This window comes from Corylus avellana, chromosome ca9 (assembly GCF_901000735.1).
Source record: "Corylus avellana chromosome ca9, CavTom2PMs-1.0".
Taxonomy (NCBI): Eukaryota; Viridiplantae; Streptophyta; class Magnoliopsida; order Fagales; family Betulaceae; genus Corylus; species Corylus avellana.
The window spans coordinates 10,019,557-10,047,213 of record NC_081549.1 but is presented as its reverse complement, the minus strand read 5'-3'; the positions used below and the strand labels follow the sequence as shown (position 1 = coordinate 10,047,213).

Genomic DNA, 27,657 nt, shown 5'->3' with positions numbered 1-27,657 from the left:
AACCAACTCGCGAACTGGCTCTTATATTTAATTTAATTTAATTATAAATTTAAACTTCAAGTAGTCTTAAACTGCTCAAGAAACCAACTTGTATATGAACATTTGCTTAGCCTAACTTACCGAGGGAGTTAATACAGCAAGGCACTTGATTTGGAAGATAGAAGATATGCATCCTTTTATTATAAAATGATGCTATTATGAAAAAAATAAAAATCATCAATTTTTAATATTAATATGATAAACTATGCAAACAACTACCAATTCGAGCCTTATACGAGCTATTCACGAGCCTAACTGAGTCAAGCCGAATTTACTTCATTTAATATTCGAGTAAGTATGTGTATTCGCGAAATGCCTCATTTAATAATCGAGTCGAGCACGAACTCGCTCACTTAACATCCCTATCTGTATTAATTAAATACGTTGAAGCCCCCAAGGGGCAGTTCAATCGGCAAAGTACCGCACTTCATGAAGCGAAAGCCACTAGTTCAAATCCTTCCTCAAACTCCGATGTCATAATTGATTTTACAATTCAAAAATCATTTAAGCAGCCTTTCAAATTTTAACACTGGGAGTTAATCTTCTACTCCATAAAGACTAACAAAACTCCCAAAGTCCTATCAAGAAGAGAAACTAGAAAACTCATACTAATTGCTCATAGGGTTTTACTTTTTCCTTTGTCCTTTATGTTTCAAAGTCACGCCAAAACAATCTTCATATAGTTAGGTAAATACTAGGACATGAGTTCAATTTCCACAATGGGAATCCTCATGCTTGATTAGAGTAAATCACATTGGGCTCCACTAATGTCCTGATGAAAGTAGATCAAGCTATGACTTAATCGGACTTAAGGGAGTGTACAGTTCTCACCGTCTAGGTTCCTTTGTCATTGGTTCCCAACAGGGTAGAGTAGTTACCCTGGTAACCCTCTCCTGCCGCCGCCTTAATTAGGAAAAAAAAAAAGAAAAAGAAAAGAAAAAGCAGAACTTCTACCAAGAAGAGAAATAGCTCTACGGGATTTACTTTTTCCTTTGTCCTTTCTTCTTCAAAGCCACGCCAAAAGACAAAAGGAAAAATACCTTCACAAAAAGAAATATTTATGGATCAGGATCAGCCCAACTCAGCAACATGAAGAAGACATGCCTAGTTAACCACCAAAGTCCACCCAATTGAGTGTTGGATGCTTAAGAGAGGCATCCATGAGATCCAACATCTTACAAAATACAACGAACCTCTTGGCCATACCTTTGGCAACCGAACAATCATCATCCATCTGGTGGACACTTGCAGCGAAGACTCTATAGACATTCTCCTATACAACGATAAATCTGGAGTCCCTGGAGTAAAACGAGACAAAAATGTATTACACACTTGCCCCACTCAGCTGAACACACCAGAACCAAAATGAAGTTTACTCCACTCACACTGCAATCTCAATCAGCATCACCGAGTCCATCACTCCCGTCCCCTCTCTTGGATATTGGTGCAAATTGAGAACCGGGTTTCTTTGTTTGTGAAGCAATTTCCGCATTTTTTCGCAAGACTGCTCCGGGTGATGGGTATGGACGCTGTTGAAAGAGAGGACCCTGAAACAACACAAATAAATAAATGAGTAAATATAACCTTTTTACTTAAAGCAGTGGATACCCTCAAGGAAGTTCTGATAGCAAACCTCAAGCCCTAAGACAAACTTCTTACAGGCGTTTGTTTATATGTATTTTCAGAATGTGTTGCCCCCTCATGGCCCCTTGGGGGGAGGGGTTCTGGATTGGCAGATGCAAGACAGAGTGTCATTTCCCCAAGTCCCTCTCAATTATAAGTGTGAATATATTTTAACACATGTAATGATTGAATAAGTACATTTGATTTTGTCATTGTTGCGTGACATTGACATTTTGGTAGAAGAGAGCCAACATCTATGTTATATGCCAAACACTCATGCAATTGCAGAGCAGCAAAGTTTAATCAACCAAAAAATAACACCCATCCAACCTAGTCAGGGTCAGGTAAGAATTAAGAAAGAAAAGCCTGTGAAGCAGCACCGAGTCTGAGGCCATATACGCAGTGGTCACTCTCAGTTTCGAAACCATTAGATATTGAAGCGAACCACACAAAAGCAAGTTCTAGGGAAAACTGATGGGCTAAATTCCATCAGGACTAATTCATGAATAAGCTGGGCTAGCCAAGCCAGTGAGAAAAAAAGTTCTAAAAGGTTCCAGTCTATGACTGATTTCTTGTCACTATTACCACATCTCTCATGTCAAGAAAGCTAAGATGTCCGACCTTTTTCGCAAACATTTTTCTCATATACATGAAGATGGGGAATATATCTCTACAAGATATGACCAGACCCACTCAACTCAAAAATATCTTAATGCTATTTGCCAACTACTGAGAAAACTACATTATCCATTTTTCCATTTAGCTCCACTTAACTACATGATTCATGAAAGCAAAAGCTTACCGTGGCAGTGGTATCAGCTGCTCGTGGCTGCACTCCTTTTAGGCCCACAACCCTGCATAATAAAACATTAGATGTCATTAACCATTCAGGCACTTCTCCAGGGACATGCCAGATCTGCTATTCAACATATCCCGGGGGGGTGGAGGGTGGGGTAGAATACTTGAATCAAATATGTAAATGTACCAGCCACCACGAGGAGCATCAGAATAAGAACTTGGGTCCATAGGATCCAACTCATCATCCTCAGTATAAGCACGTTTCCTGCTTCCTCCTCTACCTCCTCCTTTCTTCATTGGAGGTCTCCAATTGGACCTGAGAACCACAGCGAGATGACTCAGTTCTTATCCTTCACTCGTTTGCACGCGAGAATATTAAGTCACTACTTATTCTAAAAGCTCAATCTAATAGAAACTGGAAAATTTGATTATTTAATTAAAATACTTTAAGCTCAAATTCTCCCTCAACAAGTAAAGTCCAATACATGGAATATTTAACTAAAGTAAGAGGAAACTGTGGAATCAAGGTTCGAACTTAAGACCTCTACTCTAATACCATATTAAATTACTACTTATCCCAAAAACTTAACTAATAAAGATCGATGAATTTAATCATTTAGTTAATCCTATAATAACGGAAAAAAAGAGGGAGGTGGGAGTTTGCTAACCTAGTTGTCAATATTGTGCCCCCTTTTCTAGGAACAATATTCCCCACATAAAAAATAGAACGAACTTTAGTAATTTTGTCACAAGAAAAGAAAAAGGCTCTATCATCTCCATTGTCCTTGATCAAACATAATGGTGACAATGACACTACATATAGAACATATGAAGCCTACATTCTTCATGCTAAAGGGCGGTAATTCTGGTCGAGGACAAGTGCTGAGAATGCTACCATCCACAAAGGATGTTGGATGACAGCTTTACTTGTATAAATATATTACATATCCTCGTATAGATTTACTGTTGAGCTAATTTACAATGTTGAGTTTCTTCTCAATACATGACAAAAGATAAAATTGTAATTCCACATCCAGTTCCATGAACAGCTATATAAAGTAGCAATACTGTGGCTCAAATAACGCTTCTTCCACCTCATTCTTATGGGATGGAGTGTGAGCTCATAAGTTCAAGATCCACTCGGTGCATATGTAACTTGCCAACCAAAGTATATGCATGCATGATGAGTTGCAAACCACCACAAATAACTAAACTCCACATAAGATAGAGTACCTCTGTATAGAAGCCTTTTTGTCAGAATCCTCTTTGGTGCTTGCAGAATTGCTGGCCTGATGTTGGTTACCCAAACTGGCAGACAAGTACTGGCATTGTGGAAGATTGAGAACGCTGCATTTGATAAATTAATTTAGAAAAAAAAAAAAAGTATCAATGAGCTTTGCTGAAAACAATACAACTTAGAGACAATAGGCAAGAACAAATAAAGATGAAGTTAATATATTGCTCATCTATGTAAGAAAGAAAAAAAATAAATAAAGAAAATTATAACATTACTAAAAATTGACGGCTCATCTATGTAAGGGCACTTGCACTGTCTATCCATGTCAAACACTTTCTTTTTTTTGATAAATAAGTTATTCATTGAAAAGCGCAGAAGGGTGCAACCCTAGTATACAGGATGTATACAAAGAAATGCCCCACTAAAGGCAAAAAGAGGAATATAAAGATAAAAATTGAGACATGGTGAAAAACTAAGGCACACTAAAAACGTAGGCCCAATGGAATTGAGTTTGAATAAGCAGCTTTTTGAGCTCTTCCATCGACTTTTCTTGATCTTCAAAATATCTTGCATTCCGCTCTCGCCAAATAATCCACATTAGACACAGTGGTGCGATTCGCCACACCTCCTTAGCTGAAATATTACCTTGCTGACCGCGCCAACAAGTTAACAAATCTACTACCCCTCCAGGCATGACCCATGTGACATCAAAAAGAGAAAAAACCACACTCCATAAAGCTCGTGCCACTTCACAGTGAAGGAGAAGATGGTTGACAGACTCGCTACTGTGCTTACACATACAACACTATCCCACCATAATGATATCTCTTTTACGCAAATTATCCAAATTCAGAATCTTTCCAAGAGTCGCCGTCCACACAAAGAAACCGACTCTCAATGGAACTTTTACTTTCCATATACTCCTCCACGGGAAAGAGGAAGCTAGCACATCTATCCCCGAAAAAGAAAGCATGCCAAAAAAAGACCTGACCTCAAAGATATGTCGTTTAGGAGGAGTCCACCGCATGCAATCCGTCCCCCCCATACGACTGAAAAGCATATAACTTTCCAAAAAAAGCCATCACCACCTCTGCCTCACAATCCTAGACAGCTTGTAAAAAAGGAACATTCCAATATATAACACCATTGGACAGCTGCATATGATCCCTAACCACACCTCCTTATTACTCGCAATTCAAAATAATTCAAGAAAAGCTTCTTTTAAGGACTGATCCCCGCACCAAATATCGTACCAAAATCTAATGTGGGAGCCATCTCCTATTCCAAAGCTAATAAATCTTGAGAAAACTTCCCACTCTCTGAATATGTTTCCACACCCCAACTCCATAAGGGCCCTCCACCACCTTGGTACACCAACCACCATTCATGCACCCATGCTTGACTTTAACAACCAACCTCCAATACGCTTCCCTTTCCGTAGCATATCGCCATAACTATTTACTCAATAAAGCAAGATTGAAATTGCGCAAGTTTCAAATTCCCAAACCACCATCTTGCATGGAAGAACAAATTTGAGCCCATTTCACTAAATGGAACTTAGGCTCCTCATTTAGACCACCCCATAGGAAATCTCTTTGTAGCTTCTCTAATCTGTTCGCCACACTCACAGGAATAGGAAATAGAGACAGACAAGAAATACGTAGGGAATCTTTGGAAGTTAATATATTGCACATTATCCAACTATGACAAACCGAACATGTCTATATTCTTGCAGCAAATCAAATTTGCAATGTTTATCCAAGGAAAAACTTCTAATGGCATGTAGACCTATTATGCAATTCACTGGGGAGATCATGAAATCCTTCCTAGCAGATGTGGTTTTAACGATGGAAATAACAAAAAAAGTCAGCCTTATACATTACAATCCCAGGATATTATATAAATACAAACACACACATATCCGTGATACAGAGCAATAACCTAATGCAGATATTTCATTTCGCTAACGTAAATCATCTCACTTGCAAACAATAAAAATCAGAAACTGTATGCTGGATATTACAACACTATAATTCCATACTTCAAGGGTAAGCATTTCCTAGAGTGACATGCCATGACAGCATTGCAAGATTTGTATACTGCAATACCAAAGACATAGCCCTCATGAGGCTAAAAGAGATTAAGCCCACCGGTAAATAAATGCGATTCCAATCTAAAATAACTTGTAATCCCAGTCTAAAAGAAATTCATCGTACAGAAGGAACTGCAATTAAATACTACAGCTTTGACTGATAACAAGCAGCAGAGCAATTATTTACTTGTACAGGTAAGTCAATATCCCTCTTGAACTTAAGCTAACTGGGAGATGACATATATACTCAAAATCTATTCCCAGATAATTTAGTCAGTTCAGTTTATGTCACCCCAACCAGAGGCGGAACTAGAAGTTTTAGTTTGGGGGCAAAATTTGTTAAAAAAAATATTTGGGGGGCAAAAATAATTTTTAAGGTCTATTTTATTATTTTATTATTATTTTTTAAAAAAAAAAAAAAAAAAAAAAATTTGGGGACCACCTTAGGCCTTGGGGGGGCTAGGGACCCCCCAAGGGCTAAGGTGGTTCCGCCCCTGCCCCTGACCCCAACAATCAAACTGATATTTTGGTGATTCCATTAAAAAAAATTTTGAAATACCCAAAAAAAGGACTAAAATCAACCGTTTCAGTGCAGTTCAATCAGTTCCTTTATGTAATAGGTTTTCTGCTTCCTAACATAAAATGAACTGATTCTTTTACACTTTTATTTCAAGTCATAGCTATAATCAACCACTCTCCCAAAGTTTATGGTGCTTCTGATAATTCCCGCAACTTTGAATATCTCCTTTATTCTTGCATACCAGATTTGTCCACTAATCAGGCATTTTATTAGTACTTTAGAGCTTGTTGAAAGGATTGATCAACCATCTTATACACACATCACCCAAGCACTTCCAAGCTTCAATAGGGATTCCATTAGATCCCACAACTTTTTCCACTTTTATCTTCCTCAGGCCGGGTGGCAGACACTTCAATGACAAAGCTCCTTTGGAGTCTTCCTCGTTCTAAGAGAATGCAATAGCATCCTTCCCTGCCCTACTTTGCGTCAGGAGCCTTCATCTCAGAAGTATGAACTGATGAAACGAAGTCAAATAGATCAACACCCCCTTTGTGCAACAAGGGTGGACACGTGGATTTATTTTCCATGTCTGCTTGTTGTTTGCTTGCTTACCTTCATGCATATGGTTTGATAGCTAAATGTAAAAATACGCATTCATTATGAAGATTCTCTACCTTAGTAAGGATAGGTGGTGGATCCTTGTCAAACTTAGTCATATAAGATCGCGTCACTCTGAGTGGGTTCTTGCTATGTACACCCTCAGAGGTCACAATGACTATCCATTAGAATTGTGGCTTGGCAGACTGTGCTTTCCCTTCTACTAACTCGCCGCTTGCCACTTAAACTTGGGTTGGGTCCCCTGTCTTTCTTTCACTTGGGCAAGACATTGCTAATTCAGAAATTAGGGCAGCCTGTTTTAGACAGTTCAAAGAAATGTCCGGCCTATCTTCTTTCTATAAGCAAGCTCCCTCTGGCCGTCCAGACCCTGGGCAGCTCTCAGTTCTTGAGCATGTTAGGAGATAGGTGACAGTTGAAAGAGCTTCTCGGCTTCCAAGATCAAATACAAGATGCTTTGTATATATATATATATATATATATATATATATAGGTACAAACGACTTGTAGCCAAAGGCTTTTATCATTAGTAAGAAAGTTTGTCTGGTTGTTCAAGGCTATGAAAAAGAGTATGGTCCATGTTATGCTGAGACGTTACACTCAATCCACTTGCTCAATTCGCATAGGTTTTTTTCCTGAGAAGCATTCCTCAGTGAAATTTGTGAGTGAAAATGTTAAAAGGGAATATTCTACTCAATCGAAGCCTTATTAAACATAGGTTTCAACCCTTAGAAGATAGTTTAGCATCACCCTACCGATAAGTCTTTAGCAAAGACTGGTGAATCAGGCAACCCCTCTACCTAGAATTCATAACTTGCATAATGAGTTGCATTGACATTTTTGCCTGTGATCGAATGCCCCTTTCTCACACCACCAATCAAAAAATGTTGTGGGAGGAGTGAATCAACTTATGCAACCGACCACAACACAATACACCACTCGAGCAGCTCCCCAACACCCAAAAAAGCAGAATAACGCCAGGAAGTGACCAAGCAACTCCAAGTTAATAACCCAACCACGACTATCTTACCAACCTCCGATGAACTAATCAATAACTGAACAAGACTGAATCCAAGCAAATGAATGAATGAGTCAAGGGTTTGTGAAGAGCAAAAGACTAGAAAAAAAACACTACCCAGAATAGGAGTCTTTGCATATGAGTTTGAGTTTGAGCTGGAAGACGAGTTAAAGAAGTCAAAAGAGCAGGAAGAGGCACAATAGCCATCAACCAGAAGCAGTGTAGAAATAGGAGAGCTTGTCTCAGCAAGTGATTGGGATTGCCAATGAGGAAAGAGTTGCCTGACCGCGAGGAAGGCCCTAGACAAGTGATTGACTGGCCATCAAGCTCCTTAAACCTTGACCCACCTTCCTAACCCGCTAACATAGGCATAAGTTGCTTCCAGAGCAGAGCTTGCAAAGCTAACAAGCCTACAAGCTGGAAGGAAGCAAGCCTCAGTCATATTAATTCTTCGTACAAATCTACAATTTCTATCTTCAATATTGCTACTAACTTCTACCCAATTCCTAGCATGATTTCCATTAAAACGTTAATCAAAGTAGGTCCATCTTTCATCAACACAATTCAAGTCTTTGATTCCCCATCATCTTCGTTGCCATTAACACAATTCAAGTCTCTATTTTTCCTTTCCCTACTTGGGAAGTTTGTAAATATCCTCTCCATCTTTCATCCCCAACTTGCTATACATGTGATCATAGGCCTTAAATATAACCTCTTGAGCTACCTTTTGGGCTTCCTTCTTCACACTTTGTATTCTTCATAAGCCTCCTTGTTTCTAACTTGTGCGTAAACTTCTATAACAAACCTCTCTTCAACCATAACTTCTGCTCTATGCTTGAAAGTCTCCTTTGACAGTGGAAAAGAATCCATGATACTAATGCAAGTTCTAAAAAATCCAATGCAATAGTTTATCTCTGAAGTTGACATGCAGTGGGGGTTATTACAAAAAAGTACAGATGTTACTCTGTTAATCTACTAGTACAAAATGTCATTCAAACATTTGAGATCAGATCAGGTTATAAATAAATACGTTCTTATCACCAATCAAAACATTTTGAAATCAAATTAGCTTATACATTCTTAACACTAATCAGTGCAAGAAAACAAAGACATAAAACATAATAATTCGACTTATTTGTTTATACCATAAAAACCAGCACTTATGCAGAAACTTAAATAAATGTCCAAATTTTTATAACAAGTGAATGCCTTAAGAATACATATCAGGACAACATCTTAGAGAGAATTTCTTAGGCAACAATTTCTTTTACCTAAACCACAGTGTCTTTTTCATTTATTTCATTTTTATTACTACAACCGTTTTGGGTATCTCCTTTTTTCCTTTCCCCCCCTTTTTTCTTAAAGGTGAGTTCCATCATTGGCTTCTCCTTCCTAGCTGTGATGCACACGCGATACTAATGCATGAGTAAAATGAAGAATGTTTTTCAAATAAATAAATGTGCAAGTAATGATTCTAATTTAAGTATTGAAAAAAGACATTGAAAGTTTTCTAGGAAGGAGGTTAGGAAGCGAAAGTTGTAGAGCAGAGAGAGGGGCTGCTGCAAGTATGGAGGTAGTAAGGGAGATGACACCAAAGTTCAATTCCTTTATATACAAATTACTAAATTAATATAATAACCTTAGAAGTTAATTGCTTAATTAGAAAGTTACTTGTGGAAGAAGATGCTTTTTGGAATTTCATTTTGACCAAATCCATGATTAAAAACTAATTGCAGATTCTCTCCTATAGTAGTAAAGATGTATAGTCATTATGTGCTCTTCAAAACTAGGAGCAATATCCGAAGGAAAAAGTGGTAAACCACTTCAAGCCTACCTTTCTCCATCCCATGCGTGGGTTGATCCTTTTTGTACTTATACGTAAAAGTGTAGACACTAGAAGTTGTAATAAGTATTTAAATAAGAAACAATTAGAAGGGCTTTATTTAAACAAACTTTTTTAACTACTGCAAATCCATGCATTGCATTCACAACTTATAACTTGTACTAACAAAATACGAGGCAAAGTAAGAAAATCTAATTAATAGATCTCTAATGAAAAATAGGCATCACCTACCGTGTGCAATGTTTGCAATAACCCCACATCTGCACAAGGCCTACACCCCAACCACCACACCCCATGCACTTCTCTAGCTCAGATGATTGGTCATTCTGATCCAAATTAGCTGCATTTCTGGTAACATTTTGGGAGGCAACATTAATTTATGCAAGAATCAAAACCAATAAAAAATGAAAACAAATGTAGCCCTGTATCTAACCCAACTTCCAACCAACCATTGCACCCGAAGGACTGAATTAATAATGTAAACTTTTAGCCTGCACATACAAACTGCTAAAAACAAGTAAATTCAGTCTATAGATTGCCATGAACAGGAGATATTAATTATCTACCTTGTGCAATGCATGCAGCAACCTGACATCTGGACAGGGCCTACTCCTGAGCCACCACATCTCATGCATTTCTTTTGTTCAGGTGGTTGATCATCCCAATTTGCATCAGCTGAACTTGTGGGAACCATGCTGTCACAATGTTGTGAAGCGACCTGCAGTGGAGAACCAGGATGCTCCCATTGTGATACATGGGTCTTTGTATTGTAATAATATTTATGACCTGCATAGATAGCATAAAGTTCAAGCATGAAGGGAAACATAAAAGATTGCAAATGATATGACTTATCATTCTTGGTGTCTACAACTAGTAACCAGCTTAGGTTTGACAAGTTCATCAGGATTTTAACCAAGCAAATTAAAGAAATAAGGTAAAGCCTCATAACTGTGCCTTCTGGGAAAATGGTATCATGAGCAGTATAATATGAAAACCTTGAACAATGGACCACAGTTGTCAATTGCACTGAAAAATATGAAGGCATGGGCATTATATTGTAGAAGAAAAAGAAGAGAAAGTTGGAGAAGGGAAACTGTTTATTCCATTATCTCGTTCCATACATTTACATGAGTTTAAATAGGAAAGGAATACAAACTATTACGGAAAGGAATTATTAGAAGATTACAATCAGAATAATTGAAATAAATAAGAGAATTAAAAAAAAAAAAAAAAAAAAATCATGAAATATCAATAGTTTCCATCTTCAACATTCCCCCTCAAGCTGAGGCATAGATGTCTCACATGCCCATCTTGCATAAGGCTTAATGAAGAACACTACTAGACACTCCCTTTGTCATGATATCTGCAAGTTGTTCTCCTGTCTTCATATATAGTGTGCAGATGATACCTACTCAGAGTTTCTCTTTAATAAATGTGTCGGTCAATTTCAACATGCTTGGTTAGCTTTGGGATGAGATTGTTAAGAGAATTATGTATTTAACTAATTGTGGAAGGTCAAGTCTTATAGAGCTCTTTAATATAATCTAATCAAAATTGACGGTGAGAGTCGACGCGTGAGGATTCGTAGTGTTCTTGATTTAGTCAGAGTTTAGGTAGTTTTTTCTGATAGGTTATTTGGTTTACTTTTATGCTGGAACAAAGTCATATGAGATTCAGCCTGGAATTGTTAATGGCCGTGTTCGACTAGCAGAGAGGAGTAGAGGTATTTTTCAAGTGGTGGTTATGGGCATACAAAGCGTAATCTGGTTGCTTAAACCAATGGAGGATTTTACCAAAGGGGATAATTTGAGGGAGTTCTGTAGGACCTATAGAGTTGGCCATACAGTGTTTGTATTGCAGAAGTGACAAACAACCATGAGACATTTTTGGAACTTTCAAAATATGACAATGGAGTGCGGCAAAATTTCATAATTATACTGGAGGGCCGAGAAGGAAATGGATGGGCACAATGCATCTCGCAGTTGAGACAACTGGTGAAGCATGTTGAACGGAAAGGTATTGTTGGCGAGGCAAACACTTCTATGCAGGGGCAGCGGACATTAATGGAAGTGGTGGAAGGGAAAGGGCTATTTCAGGAAAGAGAGGATTCAAACAAGGGTATTATGGGAAAGGCTGCTAAACAATCAGTTAAGGCAATGGACGGTTTCGGAAAGGAGGCAAAATCTGTGCACAGAGATCACGCTACTCCAGCTGGGTCTAATATTTCGAAGAAGGTTGTGGAAGGTGTCTTCAACATGCCACTGTTAAAGGAGATATTGCTTTCTCTTAAAAGGAAATTGATAGATGTTTAGATCACGCTACTCCAGCTGGGTCTAATATTTCAAAGAAGGTTGTGGAAGGTGTCTTAAACATGCAACCGTTAAAGGAGATATCGCTTTCTCTTAAAAAGGATATTGCTAGATGTTTAGATCAGTTAGAGGTGGGCCTAGAGTTAAGTGGGGGCAAGTTTGTGGAAGGCCCAGTAGAATGAAATTTTAAGGACCCAAATTTTAAGACTCAGGTTGAAAATGAAACTGACCTGGTCCTTGCCTTAAGAACATTGGGCCTTTTGAGTTGTAGATAAGGGCCCGAGTGGTGAAAGGGTGAAGCTGATCGTTATGCATGGAATGGAAGCTCAGAAATCACACACCACGACATGTCCGAGTAACGGTGTACCATTGTCGAACATTACCCAACCATAAGGTGCAGTGGAAATTAAAGTAAAGAAGGAGGCAACCGGCACCATGATAGGGACAAGTCGGAGCAGGGATAAAGTCGTGGAACACTTAGTTTTTGTCAAAGATGACGCCAAAAGGTGCATGGGGGAATCAATTTTCCCATTGAGGGAGGGACTTCACAAGGTTCTTTTCTAGTAAGTAGTTCGAAGGTGGTTAAGGTCGAAAGAGATTATGGGTCTTCCTCAGAGAATGCTGAAGAGCATAATAAGGGTCTGGGCTCGAAGGTCCTATCAAACCCAGAGGGTGTCGATGGAGCCTCTAGGTGCATAGGTAGTTTCATCGACAGCATGGCATCGAGTGTCCCTCCTTTGGCCCTAAGTTCGAAGCTTGATATGGTGGAAGAAAATAATGATGGAGCAATGGCAAATAATGCCTAAGAGCATAAAACAGGTGAAGATGAGAGTAGTATAGTTGGCGAGTCATCTTTGGCTTTGATTTCTTGGTTTCAAGTGAGTGAGGAAGTTGATGCGGAAAGGGTTGAGGGTGGCTGGGTGTTAAAGGGGTGTAGTTATGGTGGGGGGTTGCGGCAGTGTATTGCAGAGAATGAGGTGGGTGTGAATGGGTCGGTGGAAATGGGAATGTGTTTGAATCTGAGCAGAGGGTGGGGTCTGAGTTGGGTAAACCTGATAGTGTATCAAGGGGTACAAGGATGCCAATTTTCTGGGACTTCACTAGCACTTGTGGAGAATGAGGAAGTATGGGGCTTCGTGGGTAGTACTTATCAAAAACAAATGGGGCTTTGTGGGTAGTAAGGATAGTTTATGTTGTGGGGTTGTGGTTGATCCTGTAATGGCCATGGTGACATGTACAGAAGAGGAAAATAGGGGGAGTGCGATGTTGGATATTCATCCACTAGTTGTACTTGGGGAAAAAGGAGGTTCTTATTTGGTGTCCCTAGACTGGGTGGTGTTGAGGGTAAAATTTTTTGCCATGTAGTTGGATTGTCTTGTGATGGTTTTGAGGATCAACTTATGGCTTTGTTCACTGCGATTGAAGCTAGTTGACCTCAAAGTGGGGTGGTAGTGTCACAGACTTGAGTGGAAAATCTGGGAATAGAGGAAAACATGAATTAAAGAGATTAGCATGTTTGGTGAAATATGAAGTTAAGGGAGGTCAATCTCATAGTGTGACAGGCAAGGGGAAGGGTGGCAAAGGTTCTTTATGAAACCAAAGATAATATCATGGAATGTGAGGCCTGAATGATAACGAGAAAAGGATGGGGATTAGAGGGCTTCTAAGAGAGTAGAAAGCTGATATTGCGTGTTTGCAAAAGACAAAAATGGAGGCTATTACTAGGAAGGTGGTTCGTAATTTATGGGTTGTAATTATGTGGATTGATTGTATGTGGGGTCAAGAGGGGCATTAGGAGGTATTCTGTTAATGTGGAATAGGCAAGTGGTAAAGAAGATTGAGGAATGTGTGGGTAGGTTTGTGGTATCAGATGCATTATAAAGAATTTCGAATGAGCATTAGGTTTGTGGTATCAGATGCATTATAGAGAATTTTGAATGAGCATTAGCGTGTGTTTATAGGCCAAATGATGACGTGGAAAGATGTCTTTGGGATGAGTTGGTTGGTTTAATGAGTTTGTGGGAGATGTTGTGGTCTATTGAGGGGGGGGGGGGTTGGGGGGGGGTTGGTATCCTTGTGAAATATCAAGAGACTCAAGGCAGACACAAGCGAGATAACAAAATTTTTAAAATTCATTTTTTGAGCAGGAATTTTTTTTTTTTTTTTGATAAGTAAGTAGCTGATTTTTGAGCAGGAATTTTTAGAACTCATTGGTAGGGGAGAGTTTCATGTGGTCTAGAATCGATAGATTCTTGCTATCTACAGAGTGGGAGGAAAATTTTCCAGATTTTTCTCAGAGACGCCTTCCTAGGTTATTGTCAGATCACTTCCCGTTGATGTTGGATTGTGGCGTGGGGAGTAGGTATTTTAAGTTAGAAAAATATGAGAGAGAGAGAGAGAGAGAGAGAGAGAGAGAGAATATTCAAAAAAAGTCAAAAAAGTTGTAGAATATTCCCATAACTAAGAAGTGCAATTCTATACATTCATTTCATCATTTCTTTTTCATAGTATCCATCTGGAAGACATTGTAGGATGATATGCAAATGCACTATTGCATACCTGTTGTTTCATCAAAAGCCTCTATCCAGCCCTCTGGAAAAGATGAAGGCAATGGATGCTGTGAGATAGGAGATGTTTCAACAGGCCTTACCCACTGACTCTTCCCAGTATTTTTATTGTAATAATATGAAGCACCACTAGCGGGGTCTTTTGCCTCTACCTACAAAGAATTCATAGAGGTTAATTGCAGCATTGAAGAAAGCCATAATATGAAATCTAGACAAGATTACAACTTCACTACTTGGAAAAATATAAACTATGGCCCCCATCTAGTAAAAAAAGTTTTCAACCCTATACCAAAAGAGCCATTCCCTTGACATGACATTGTTCCACCACAAAACTGGAAACTGAAACAACTAGTATTTCCATATTTGCATCTTTAGTTCTTCACTCTTGTTCTCAGAGTATGCACAAGTACTTCTAATTCCAAAGTATCTTCCATTTCTATATTAAATCTTCTAAAAGAAATGCAATATACCCAATTTGCTTTTATTTGTCAACAAGTCATGAGAAACTGCCAAATAAGAGCACTAGCAATAGACTCCCTAAACCTCATTCTTTTCCCTAAATGTAAGAAAAACTCCTAAAACCCCCACTACAACAGACTTGGTGTTACCTAAACCAAGAAGAACCCAAGGGAACCAAAAGTGCTACCCTAGATCTAGGGTAGCACTTTTGCTTCCCTTACATTAATAAAAATAAAATCTCTCTTTCCCCTATCAATTATTTGAAAAAAATATTTCAATGGTTTCTCTTTTCTCTCTCTTTCCCCTGGCATTTATTTGAAAGAATATTTAAATAATATATGGAAAGAATAAAAAAAGCTATTGTAGAGTTTATTTGAATAGAGAAACAAAAAGTAGCTTGGTTATCAAAATTTAAGGAAACTACTACTAGTGCTCTAACAAGGATGAGATTATCTTTCTTTTTACATGTTTGCCTATTGTATTTTCAAATAATCATTTTCCTAAAATGCTCTAACTTTCCCAGGATTTGTCAAATTTCATGATCGTATCCTTTCCACATTCCAATGGACTTCAGTCTGTTCCAAAACAGAAAAATAGCGTAGATTGATCAAAACATCCCACTCACAGACAACTAACAGCTAAACATGCAAGCATATGGAAGAGGATTTGAAATATCCTGGCAGCAACCATGGGGCTGCCAGAAGTTCATAGCAGCCACCATGAGGCCGCCGAAAGTTCATGGCTACCACCATGGGGCCGCTGGACGTTCCTAGCTGCTACCACAGGGCCACCATACATTCTTGTGACCACCACGGGGCAGCCGGACGTTCCTGGCGGCCATTGTGGGGCCACTGGACGTTCATGGTAATTATTTTTAGACAAGTATTTCGTGTTTTACTATTTTAGAAGAATTTTGTGAAAAGTGTCTAGCTTTTTTAAAAGAGTTGTGCTTTGTTTTGAAAAGTGTGTTAGTGGTAGGGGCCACATTTGAAAATCCATTTGGTTAACTAATATTTGAGAAGAGTTATAAGCATGAGAGAAGCAAAAAGAGTTTTTAAGAATTTTGCCAAACAAACCCAGAGATTCCCAGAATGTGAGAGAAATCCTACCAAGATTCCATGAAACAAACTACCTCTATTAGTAGCACAGAGATAAGCCCATCTAACACATACTAATTTAATCAAAGCATGCTTGATAGGGCTGCAATCGAGCCGAACCGAGTATTGAATGTTCAAGTTCCATTTGTTTAATTTTTTTCAAACACAGCTCTAGCTTATCACCGAGCTAGATAATATGTTCAAGCTATGTTCATTTATTTTTTGAACGAGCGCGATCTTATTCATAAGCTACTCAATTAACTTATTCGTTCTATATATAAAGTAAATGTCATGATTGTTTAATTTTTTTGTAAATTCCTACTAATTATTGTTTAGATTTATTATTTTAGTAATTAGCTAAATTCACTTAATCTTAAATAATCCAATCTCAAATATAAATATTTATCTTTTAATATGTATATACATTCATTACACACACACATATATACATACCCATAAACCCACTTATATACACAAATACACATCTATATCAAGACTCACAACTACAATAATTCAACCTATATCCATTACATTATGAAGAGAATTCCTTTTTATATGTAGCCTGCAAATTTTTAGAATTAGATGATATTTGTCTTTGCAGAGTACATTAAATAAGACAACATGCTACCTCCATTTTCCAATTAGCCTTTGATGTAACTTTTTGTAACCCTTTTTAGAGGTTTTCTTGCTCAAATATATTTTTCAATTATTTGAAATATTATTAAAAGCGTAAGGCGCCGCCATGTACACAAGAAGCATACAAGAGAAGCCACCTAGTAGGAGCATAAAAAACAAGAAAATCATGATAACTAATCAAATCCCCATGTCCTAGAATGCTAAACCACACTTATATAAGTTTATATTTTGTGTATATCCCTAATATATATTTGCTTGGAATAAAGATTAAATAGTAAATCTAAGGATAAAAAGTTCAGTTGATGATTACTTTAAAATTGGATGCAAATTACAGGACAATATTATCGGCTCAATGAATTCTCTAGATTCTATAGTTATGTTTATAGTATATTCTGTCAATCCCATTTTGTTAGTCCTTTTCCCTTCTAGGATATCACATACACACAATTATGAATTTCCTACACCATCATTACTTTTTAAACTAGAATTAAAGAAAACATCTAAAGGAATGGTTGTTTCTGGAAAGTCATAATGTTTTGTTTAACAGTCAATTGGTGTCCCTTTAAAAAGTTGAAATTACAGAGAAAAACTAACAAAATGGGACGAATGGAGACACAAACTTATCAAGCATGCCAATCCACACACAAACTCATCAAGCGTGCCAATTCACACATGTAGGGAATTGGCTGCTCTTGAAATATATCTTCCTCCAAAATGCATTTTCCCCATAAGTTCCTCACTAATTAATTTCTATACACAAACACAAATCTTTTTTTTATAAGTAATGTCCATATATCAAAAGCGCAGAGGGACACAACCCTAGTACACAGAAAGTATACAAGAGAACGCAGTCTTAATAGGATAAGAAAAGAGAGAGAAGAGAAGATAAAAGAAAGGCAGAAAAACTAAAGAAAAAAGAAAACCCTCCTACCCGAGACCCAACAGAGAAAGAAAGCCCAACAAAAATCCCTCACGACACCATAAACCCTAAGACAATAGCCCTCCAACCTAATACCCAAAAGGAGGCTCAGCGTTGCCGCCCTTGCGCCTTGCCTTTCCCTCGCCGATTAGAAGTAAAATCATCGCCATAGTTAACTGAGCTCTTCAAGTTGAGCAGCTCCCTAGTGCCTTTATACTTTGCCCATGCGATTTTTACTTCCTTATGAAAATCCTCTTCAATGGCATCCAACAGCGCCAAGGCCGGATCCTCCTCTTCATCATAATCCCAATTGAGAGGGTCAGGAAAATAATCCCACTCATCCATCTCCTTAGATGGAAGGTATACATCCAGAGGGACAGGAAGATCACCTTCTCCACCACCCCATAGCTCGCCACCCTTATCCCACACAACAATCTCCCCAAACTCACCGTATCCTACCAGGCAGTTTTGGGGTTTCGGCAAATAAAGCGGCACCTTAGACGAGCTAGGCTTCGAACTTGGATTAAGAAAACCCCGCCGTAAAAGACTAGGCTTCGAAGCAGGAACAGCCCCAAGAGAAGACACCAATTCAACCTTCGAATACCCTATGCTCTTAGCAGCCTCCAAAGGTAACTGATTAACAAACCCAACAAAGGATTGAAACTGCACCGGAGGGTCACTGAGAGCCTCCACTGCCTCCAGAATTAAGGAATCTATCACCAGTTTGCCTCTTACTTCCCTAGCTCTCCGGTAGTATTTCAGAATCTGCTTTGGCATCAGAGACCAGAGCCTCCCTCCGTTTACAGCAGATTTATCCGGTTTCACAAAAACCGGCCACGAGGAAGGCATAGAAGGAGGAAGAACCGAGGCAAAAGAAGAAGAAAGCACCTGGTCAGTCCCCTTGGCCTTTGGAGACTCCATATTCAACACAAGAGGCGGATCGGGGTCCAAAACTTGACCAGAGACATGATCTGAGCCCATAACTAATCCGGGTTCCGAAACAGGTTCCAGATCCAAAGGACAATCAATGAGTTAGAGACTCAATTCTGCTTTTTCTAAATATGTAGCCTTATTCCCAATGGGCCCATGAAAAAATTTTATGTAGTGCTCTCCATTTTAACATAGAACCCCCCCCCCGGGAAACCAAAAAAACAGAGAGAGAAAGAGAGAGAAGAAGAAGAAGAAGGCAAAATAGAGAGGACCTATATTTGCCATTTGATACATACCCATCCAGGAGGTAACTTTCCATTATCCACAAGTTGAGTTGTGGTAGTCTCCAACATCTGAAAATGCAAATTACAGGTACAGGTAAACTGTTACGAACTAAAGTAGATAGGTTTGAAAGGGAAAAATTGTGAAGAAATCAAGTTTTAACTTGAACTTTCATCAAGATGTCAATTTACCCCATAACTTATAATTGGGTTTGTTCACTACCACTTATCCTAAAAGCTTAAGCTTATAGGCCAAAATTGATGTTATTGATTTCTGTCAATACATTATTAACGGAATTGAAGTGCCAATGATGAATTGATATGAGAAACCCAAAACCAAAATTAATGGTACAGTTTTTATCAATGGTTGAGTATGGCATCAATCAAAGCCGTGAATTGAAGTCAGATTACCATGAAATAGACCACAAAGTTATCCAAAAACAAATGTCAATCAATAGAATTCTTACCCTATTATTTAATATTTTTAAGTTTGACGAGAGAAATTGGTACAGTTGGACATCTTCCAAAAGAGAATGTTTAGACAAAGAAAGAAACAAAGTCTAGAGAGATTAATTCTGATTGTAAGAAGGATCCATTTGGTTACTGAGGAAAATTTTGGGTTTTTGAGGACCTCCAATTCCTCCCCATTCTCTTCCCCTTTACAATTGCTTGTGCCTCCACTGTCATAATGGTTATTATCATTGCTACTGTTAAATAAAATCTCAGACAAGGCCTTGAATGCCAATGACATATGAGAAGTCGGATCACATGCTTATGTTGCAGTTATGAAATATCATGATTAACTTTAACACCTGATTTTGACAGAATGGATAATTTGGAGAAATTGACTCCAAAAGTGATAGGGACACATTGACACTTGGGTGAAAGTTCAAGGAGGTAAAGCACAAAACCCCTCAAATTTTAAAAGTTGAAAAGTGCAAATCATAATACGAACTGAAAGTGCAAAATCGGTCCACATCATTACAAAGATAAGGAATTCTCACTCTCCCCCCACTAGATAGATAACTACCATGATAGGTACTTACAGGAAAGCCTTTTTCTGTATCATCTTTAAGAATACCCCTTGCTTTCAACTTCTGCTTAAGGTACTCAGGCAATTCTTTCGACTCAGAGGGGGCATCAATATTAGGGTTCGGAGCACCATAATAAGCACCTCCACCTGGTACACCATAACCATTTCCAATTTCCATGTTACCTGACATCAAAGAACCAATGAGAAACTCCTAAAAATATTTACGGATTCAAAATCAGATAAGCGCCAAAAAAAAAAAAAAAAAAAAAAAAAAAAACCTATGATGTCTATTATTGCAAATATGTCAAATCTGGCATTTCACTTTGTAGAGTGATGCATAGAAAATTGAAACCAACTTATGATTTTGAGGTGATTCCAAAAAGAGTCCATTTGAGCTGACAGTGGATTTTTTGTGTATGCAACATGGTTTTTAACAAAAACAGATATTCATTAGGATCCCAAGAGCTTCACTAGTGGCCAACAATAACCTGGAGAGTATGCACATCTATAAAATATTATGCCAGCATATTAATTCATGAGATTTATTTCAATTACTAATCCAGAAAAAAAAAAAAAAAAAAAAGATATTTATTTCAATATGTCAATTTGTACACACACACACACGTATATGTATACACATACATACATATATCTCTTCATATCCAACTCCTGTAAACTATTTTATCGTAAAACAAAAAAATCCACAAGTCATGTTAGATTAATATCTTGGTACTTAATACTAAGCCGTGTTTGTTCTGGTAAAAGGATAGCAAGACCAAAAAATTTTATTCCAACTTCAAGTGTTTCATATATGCTGATTGCTCCAACACTACAATTAGTTTTACCTGTAACAAGCAGAATGTGTTGTAGAATAACTAACGAGAATATCACAAAAGGGGTTTCCTAAGAAAATTTCAGGGGCGTTTTTACAAAATAAGTTGCATATATGGATTTTTTTCTGGTCAAATTCTTGATCAGAGCTTTAATCTATCTTCTTTATGACAAGCAAACCAACACCAAGTTAAAACTTCTGCATTTTATCCTCTGTGATTGTGCAAGTGTCAATAGCTAGTTCTTCTACACGAATCTTATTTCAGCAACATATATACAAAGCGGCAAGTAGAATATCTCAGGTTCCAACAACTTTTGTTGCTTCTATTTGTTTTTTTCACGTTCAATCTGATGAAGAATATTACAAGAGCAGATGCAGCAAGAGAAAATCAACAAGTCCAGCTAAAACTTTCAACACCAGCACTTGTGGCAATTTATCACTAACTTTTATTCTTAAATTAATCTTTTTGCAGATATAGCTACTTTGACTTTTCTGGAATCATCATCTCCTTTGATATTAGAAACAATTTTTTATAAGTAATTAAGATATCATTAAAAGCGTAAAGCGTCCCTAGGTACACAAGAAGAATACATGAGAAAACACCTAACTAGAAAGAAAAAAAAAAGATCAAGTAAATCATGGTAAGTAATCACCAAGGGATAAACAAAAGCTATTGTCCAAAAATACAAAGTATAATATTTCTATAACGACTTAAGCTCCTCCAAGGTCCTCTCACGGTCCTCAAAAATTCTATCATTCATTTTCCTCCATAAACACCACAAAAGGTATGAAGGCATCATCTTCCATACAACAATACTCGGACGCTCCCGGGACTAGAACAACCTTCGACAAAATCTGGGTTGCAAGCATAACAGTCTTTGGCCTAGGAGGAAACACAACTAAGCTAGTCGACAAATCTTGCCGAACCTCTTCAAATACGTTCACGGGAAGCAAGGCCACCTCCGGCAAAGCTGCTGGGACCAAAACTGCCTTCAGCGAGGCAGCCCCAATCTCAGGAGACTTGGGCTGGGACATAGGTTGGATCTTGGGTTTGCACTTGGAGGCCCAACGCCACCCACCCTTATGACGCCCAACAAGCTTGGGCTTTTGAGAAAGCCCAAACCAAAAGCCCTTCAAACCTTCCAGAAGATCCCCTGAAGCTCGGTCAATCTCTGCCTTCCGCCTCACAAGCTGACTTTTCCATGCCCCACGGAGAGATAGCATCATCTCCTTTCCATGCTGAAAATTCGCCCCAAAGTCTACATCTCCATCAGTTTCTTCGCCTAGCAGATTACCAACAAAGTTCATTGTCGTCTCACCCTCTGCAACTCATTGGTACTTACCCAACGGATCAAGAGTTTACTTTTCCAAATCGTAGCAGTTCACTGCCAATTGCACCTCCATCGAGACTAAATCAGGATCTAGCATAGGAAGAGTAAAGTCTGCCCTCTGACGCAAAATCTCGTTTGCGAGAGGAAGCTTCTTGTCCGAAGAAGGTACCGCCGAGCTAACCACCTCCACATACGACGAAGCAACACCAACCCCGAAGGACCGTTCCCCACCAAGGTGAGATGCGTCCACACCCAGCCTCGACCCATCTTTCTTCCCCATCAAAGAGGAGACACCAATCGGTGGACCCAACATCTTGACATAAGAGCCCACCGTGGAACCGTAAAAAGCCTTTACCTTGATCAATTCAGCGCCAAAGCGACTCCAACCCCACCCTTCACGCCCCTTAGGGACCAAAATAAGACTTCTCCAACCACTCCCCATGTACACCATGCCCTCGCCAAAAACCGGCCAAAGCTATTTGAATCTCTCTCAGCGATAGTCACTCACAAACCCTCCCTAAAGATCTTGATGAAGTCCTTAGACCCCAAAAGTCACACCAGCTCCTACACCAAAGAAAGCAAATACCCAGGACACAGCGAACCCAAAAACGCAACATGAGATAGGCCCTTCCTCCAACCGAAGGACCAAAGCCCCTTCCCTCACCGAAAGATCAAACTTTTTAGCCTCCACACCAAAGCGACTTAAAAGGCATCTCCGGCCATCCACCTTACTCTCTTGGAAGAAAGAGCTGACTGAAAGCTACATCCCAGAGCTCACTCGACGTGCCAAAGCTATAACCTAGTGTGACACGCCTCAACGCACCACCTCTACAGGGACAAAGACAAAGGAAATAGGAAGGGAAGTCTATGAGATAGGAGGAAAAGAACCAAATTAACCTTCAAGCCGGATACAGCTTCAAAACATAAAAGCAAGCACCACAAATGCCGTCGATGATCTGGCACCCTACTGAAAATAAATGTAATCCGCAAACAAAAGATGGAGATATCAATCCATGTTCCCACCAAAAAGCAAGATAACAGTCCCCCATTTAATGTAGCAGAAATCATCCTATCGAACAACACCATCACAATGACGAACAACAAAGGGAACAGAGGGTCCTCTTGTCTCAAGCTGCAGGAGCTACTAAAAAAGCCGATGGGACTGTCGTTCACCAAAACCGAAAACCACACTGTAGAAATACAATGAGCTATCCAAGAGCACCACTTACCCCCAAAACCACACCTCCTCAATATGTACATCAATAAATCCCGAATAACATGATCATAAGCTTTCTCTAAGTCTAGCTTGCAAAGTACCCCCGACTCCCCATATCTTATTCTACTATCAAGGCATTCATTCGCAATAAGAACAGGATACTTGAAGCCTATTAACTTTGTCCATGCCAATATGCCATTGTTTTAGATACTACCATTGCAGATTTCTTTTCATATCACATTTTGATAGTAGCAATTTTCTTAAAATTCAACCCAACTTCAAATTAGAGGCATCTTTAGAGACACCATTCTTTGCATATTTCCCACCTACTTTAGTTTCGCCTGAATGGGGATCAGTGACAGAAGTGAGAATTTGGCACTTGTGCCAACGAAGCCAGATTGATCCCAAAAGAAAATATTGAAAGGAGATCATTTAAATTAGATAATGGAACCAAAATAGTATTCAATCATATCATATAGCAGCAATTATTTCTGAATGTTCTTTCCTTGCCAAGAGGAAAGCTACATCTAGAGTGACTTATTTTATAACCTCAGGACCCCGTCCCTGCCAAATCTTCTTCTTGTAGGACCTTTGACCTGTCTATTCCCATAAAAATTTTGTTGTTTTGCCTTCTTTGCCTATCCTGTTATTAAGGAGGATACCTCAAACAAGAATGCAGCAAACATCAACAAGTATCTATTCTTAGCAAAGAAAATGGCAGGGCCCTCTGTATACACTCCTCTAGTGTTATTATAGAGAATCATCTTATAAAAGTTACCAAGGACATACTATCATTAAGATAATTAGCCTCTAAAGTGAAAGATTTAAAAGATATAACAGTATACATATATGAGAAAGAAGGAACCAACCTTCTTCAAGAAGGCTAGGCTTCCCCCGCTTTAAAGCCATTTCAGCACGATGTTGCGACGTCATCTTCAGTAGATGTTCCTGCAATCATATATATAAATATAGCATACAAGCTGATAAGCTTTTGAGAATAACAAGCGATCTATGCATGTATTTGTTACTTAAAACAACAGAAAATTAGAGTACCCCCACAAACATGTAAATTCACACCTTTAGAGCATTGGGGTCACGACGTTCTGAGAAAATGTCTTTACCATCCTTAGAAGGTCCACCAGCGCCTCTTGCCTCTCTGAAATTACAAATCACCCATTATCTAATGTTTATATGTTTTCTGAATCTAGTATTTATGTATTCAAGAATAGAGAACATTTTGTCTGGCCAAATTAGCACAAACCTTTGATTTTGAATGATAGTTTGTGTGGCAATTTCCTGTTAATCCAAATAAAGACAAACTTATCATATATAAGGAAATGAATTATGTAAGCAGACCCTATATATCAGAAGTCATAATACCTGTTCACGCAACACTGCATCCTGAGCAGCAGTTTCAAAGTCGCTGGAATTTTCAACATGTGATCTGGAGTAGCTGGTAGATGCATTATCATTTCCATTGACATGGCCCGTTTCTTGAGTTACTATATTATCCTTATACTGGGTAATTTTCTCACCTACTTTGTTTTGGTCTTGTGGTTGCTGCTCAATGAAATCGGCACCTTGTTGGACTAAACCTGATTGAGAAGCATAGCCACTCTGAGAGTTTTTGGGGATTTGGCCTGATGAATGAGGAGCATTTGGAGAAAAATTATACTGAGTTGATGGACTACTAAGCGAATGTGAGACTTGAGTAGGAGTGAAGGTTGAATTAGAAGAAGGAAGGGGAAAGAAGCAATTTCCTGAGTAGCTAGATTGATACTGAGGTGTCACAGTGTTAGCACAATGTTGGGGAGGGCACGGGAATGATGGCACTGAAGAAGCCGGGCTACATGAATAGTTTGGCAAAGAATGGACGCCAGGAGGAAGTGGCAGATCGTGGGAATTATCCATATTTTTTTACTTATTTGGAAAGAATGTTTCTTATAAAACCAACCATAACCATAAGAAAGGTTAAATGGGAGAAAAATTCCAGAGAGAATAAGTTACGCTTAAAAGTCCCCACTCTTCTTCTCCTGCATCACAATTTTACCAACATGAGAATGCATATCCTTATGTAAAAGTATTTTGTGACTGAAACCATAACTAGTTAATAGATTTGAAAATAAGTTCCAGAATCTCAATCATGAAATTACAATAAAAACTTCAGCATTTGAACATTTAAACTTTTCCATCTTTTGGAATTTTGAAGCATCCTAACATTCAGGCATTCTGCAGAATCTAAAGGAAGAAAACACATAAGCAAAAATACTATATTCAACCAGTCTCAATGATCAAGTCAAATAGGAAATAAGCAAAAATAACTGGCAGATCTTCATAATTTTACAAAAAATAAATATTTTTAATTTTTGGCTTTTGGCTCTCCTATTCTCTCTATTCTCACTACCCTTCTCATATAGTTTCAGCATTTTGTCAAATAAAATAGGGCAAATGGTTTTTGAACAGGCAGAGTTACAACCATTCAGCATAATCGAGTAATTTTAGAAGTCTCTCCTGTGTCACTCTTATGTTCCTCTAAAAATGAGGTCGCTCTTAAAATCACCATTGATCAAAATCCAGTAGTGATCAATCATAAGTTTAATGGTGATTCTAAGAGCCACATCATTCTTGGAGGGACACAAAACTTACACAAGAGTGACTTCTACCATTACTCAGCACAATCTGGTTATAAATCACTGCCTAAATCCTATTAACCTAAAATTCGGCAATATATGCAGAAACTAGCACAAAATAACATTTTAAGTCAGCCACTCAAAGATACTTTTCATTGCTCAGAAATTCAGCCCAATAATTCAAAATTCAGGCAGTGAAATCCTAACGCTTTCATCAAAATCACACCAAAAAAAAAAAACCATATCTTCAATCGATCAAATTACAACCCATAGCAAACTTATTCCAATAGGTCCCGACTTCCAGATACTTGAAAACCGTTAGCTTTTATCAGTGTTTATTCCAATAATATTCACATATGGGATAAATATTCAGGCATCTAAAAAAGATTTCAAAGCAAGAAAAAGAAAATTAACAAACCTGAAGCCACTGTTAAATGAATTCCAATGAATTTTCTCAGCCGGTTGGGGAACTCTTGGCGTTGCTTTTAAAAAAGAAAAGGTCTTATGAAATCGGTGTTTGGGAGGAGAGGTTCGAGTTTACGATTAGTGAATGAAGTGCTTTCCAAAAAAAAAAAGATTAGTGAATGAAGTGGGTTAATCGTTCAGAAGGAAAAAATAAAAAGGAAAAATATAAAAAAAAAAACCTCGCTGTTTTAAAAAAAGCTCCATTAAAAATTATGAAAGTGCGCCAAAAATACTACTCTTTTTATTATATTTTTATAATACTCTTATTTTCTTAAAAACTAAAATAAAAAATTAATAATATAAAAAACTAAACTAAACTATTTTTTTTTTAAATGGTTAAATACTTTTTTGCCCACATAGTTTAACAATTTTATTTTTTGGAGTTCGGTTTTTTTTTTTTTTTTCTGACATGTCCGCATAGTGACATTCCCTTTATTATGTGTGGTCCCAGCCAATTGAACTACCTATTGGAGACCTTCTGTTTTATTTTATATTACAGATGATACTTTCGTCTAAATTCAGTCTAAAATTTGACAGAAATTCACATAGCACTTTTAAAAATTTGACATGTGTCCATATACTAATTAAAAATAAAAAATAAAAAATTTTGAAGTTAAAATTAAAATTATTAAAAATTTTAAAAAAAAATGTAAAGGGTTATTTCAGAGCCACCATTTTGGACAACATGTCCTAATCACCCTATTTTATCCTAGGGGGGGGCCACCCCTTGTAGTTTGGGGGGTGGCCGAATCACCTTGGGGGTGGTTCGGCCACCCTAGGCCAAACGGGGGTGATTAACAACTTTATTTTTTTGTCTATTTGGTTTCATTTTTTATCACAGGTGGTACCTCGATAATGACAAAAAAGGAGATAGTACATCCGTCTAAATTTCATCCAAAATTCAACGAAAAGCCACATCAACACCCTTAAAAAAATCGACATGTGTCTATATACTAATTTTTTTTAAAAAAAAAAAATTAAAATTATTATAAAATTATAAAAAAAGGGGAAAGAGGTGGCTCGAGCTACCTTCATTTTGCAAATTGGGGGTGGCGGAAACCACCCCCAAGGCTATTGGGGTGGCTCCACCACCCCCGTTTGGCCTCAGGTTGTTTCGACCACCCCAAAAGGCCAATTGAGAACGACAAATTTAGAATTAACTTTTGG

General features: G+C 38.1%; 1 protein-coding gene across 4 annotated transcripts; it reads right to left on the bottom strand.

Moving 5' to 3' along the window:
* Window positions 1-701: 701 nt before the first annotated feature.
* LOC132161967 (uncharacterized) lies at window positions 702-26,599 on the bottom strand. Of its 4 annotated transcripts, none has more exons than XR_009438191.1 (16): window positions 26,444-26,598; window positions 24,776-25,428; window positions 24,657-24,691; window positions 24,473-24,551; window positions 24,265-24,343; window positions 20,030-20,199; window positions 18,999-19,055; window positions 14,654-14,813; window positions 10,352-10,571; window positions 10,017-10,133; window positions 3,694-3,807; window positions 2,648-2,776; window positions 2,465-2,516; window positions 1,425-1,586; window positions 1,233-1,337; window positions 702-1,079 (listed from the first exon to the last, which is right to left on the bottom strand). XR_009438191.1 is itself a non-coding variant. In XM_059572195.1 (15 exons), the coding sequence occupies exons 2-14, from the start codon at window positions 25,304-25,306 to the stop codon at window positions 1,434-1,436; spliced, it is 1,896 nt and encodes a 631-aa protein (XP_059428178.1). In that variant the 5' UTR covers window positions 25,307-25,428; window positions 26,444-26,598; the 3' UTR covers window positions 702-1,337; window positions 1,425-1,433. The 4 variants fall into 4 exon arrangements, 2 of the variants coding, with proteins under 2 accessions (XP_059428178.1, XP_059428179.1); XR_009438190.1 differs by having other exon boundaries at window positions 1,246-1,337; XM_059572195.1 differs by having other exon boundaries at window positions 702-1,337.
* Between the last annotated feature and the right edge of the window lie 1,058 nt (window positions 26,600-27,657).

Bases quoted from the DNA above. Each gene is read 5' to 3' on its own strand.
- LOC132161967 (XM_059572195.1), bottom strand. From the start codon at position 25,306: ATGGATAATTCCCACGATCTGCCACTTCCTCCTGGCGTCCATTCTTTG. The intron at 24,552-24,656 runs GTTTGTGCTAAT...TTGTAATTTCAG, and splicing joins ACTATCATTCAAAATCAAAG to AGAGGCAAGAGGCGCTGGTG. The intron at 10,134-10,351 runs GTAGATAATTAA...AAATGTTACCAG, and splicing joins TGCTGCATGCATTGCACAAG to AAATGCAGCTAATTTGGATC.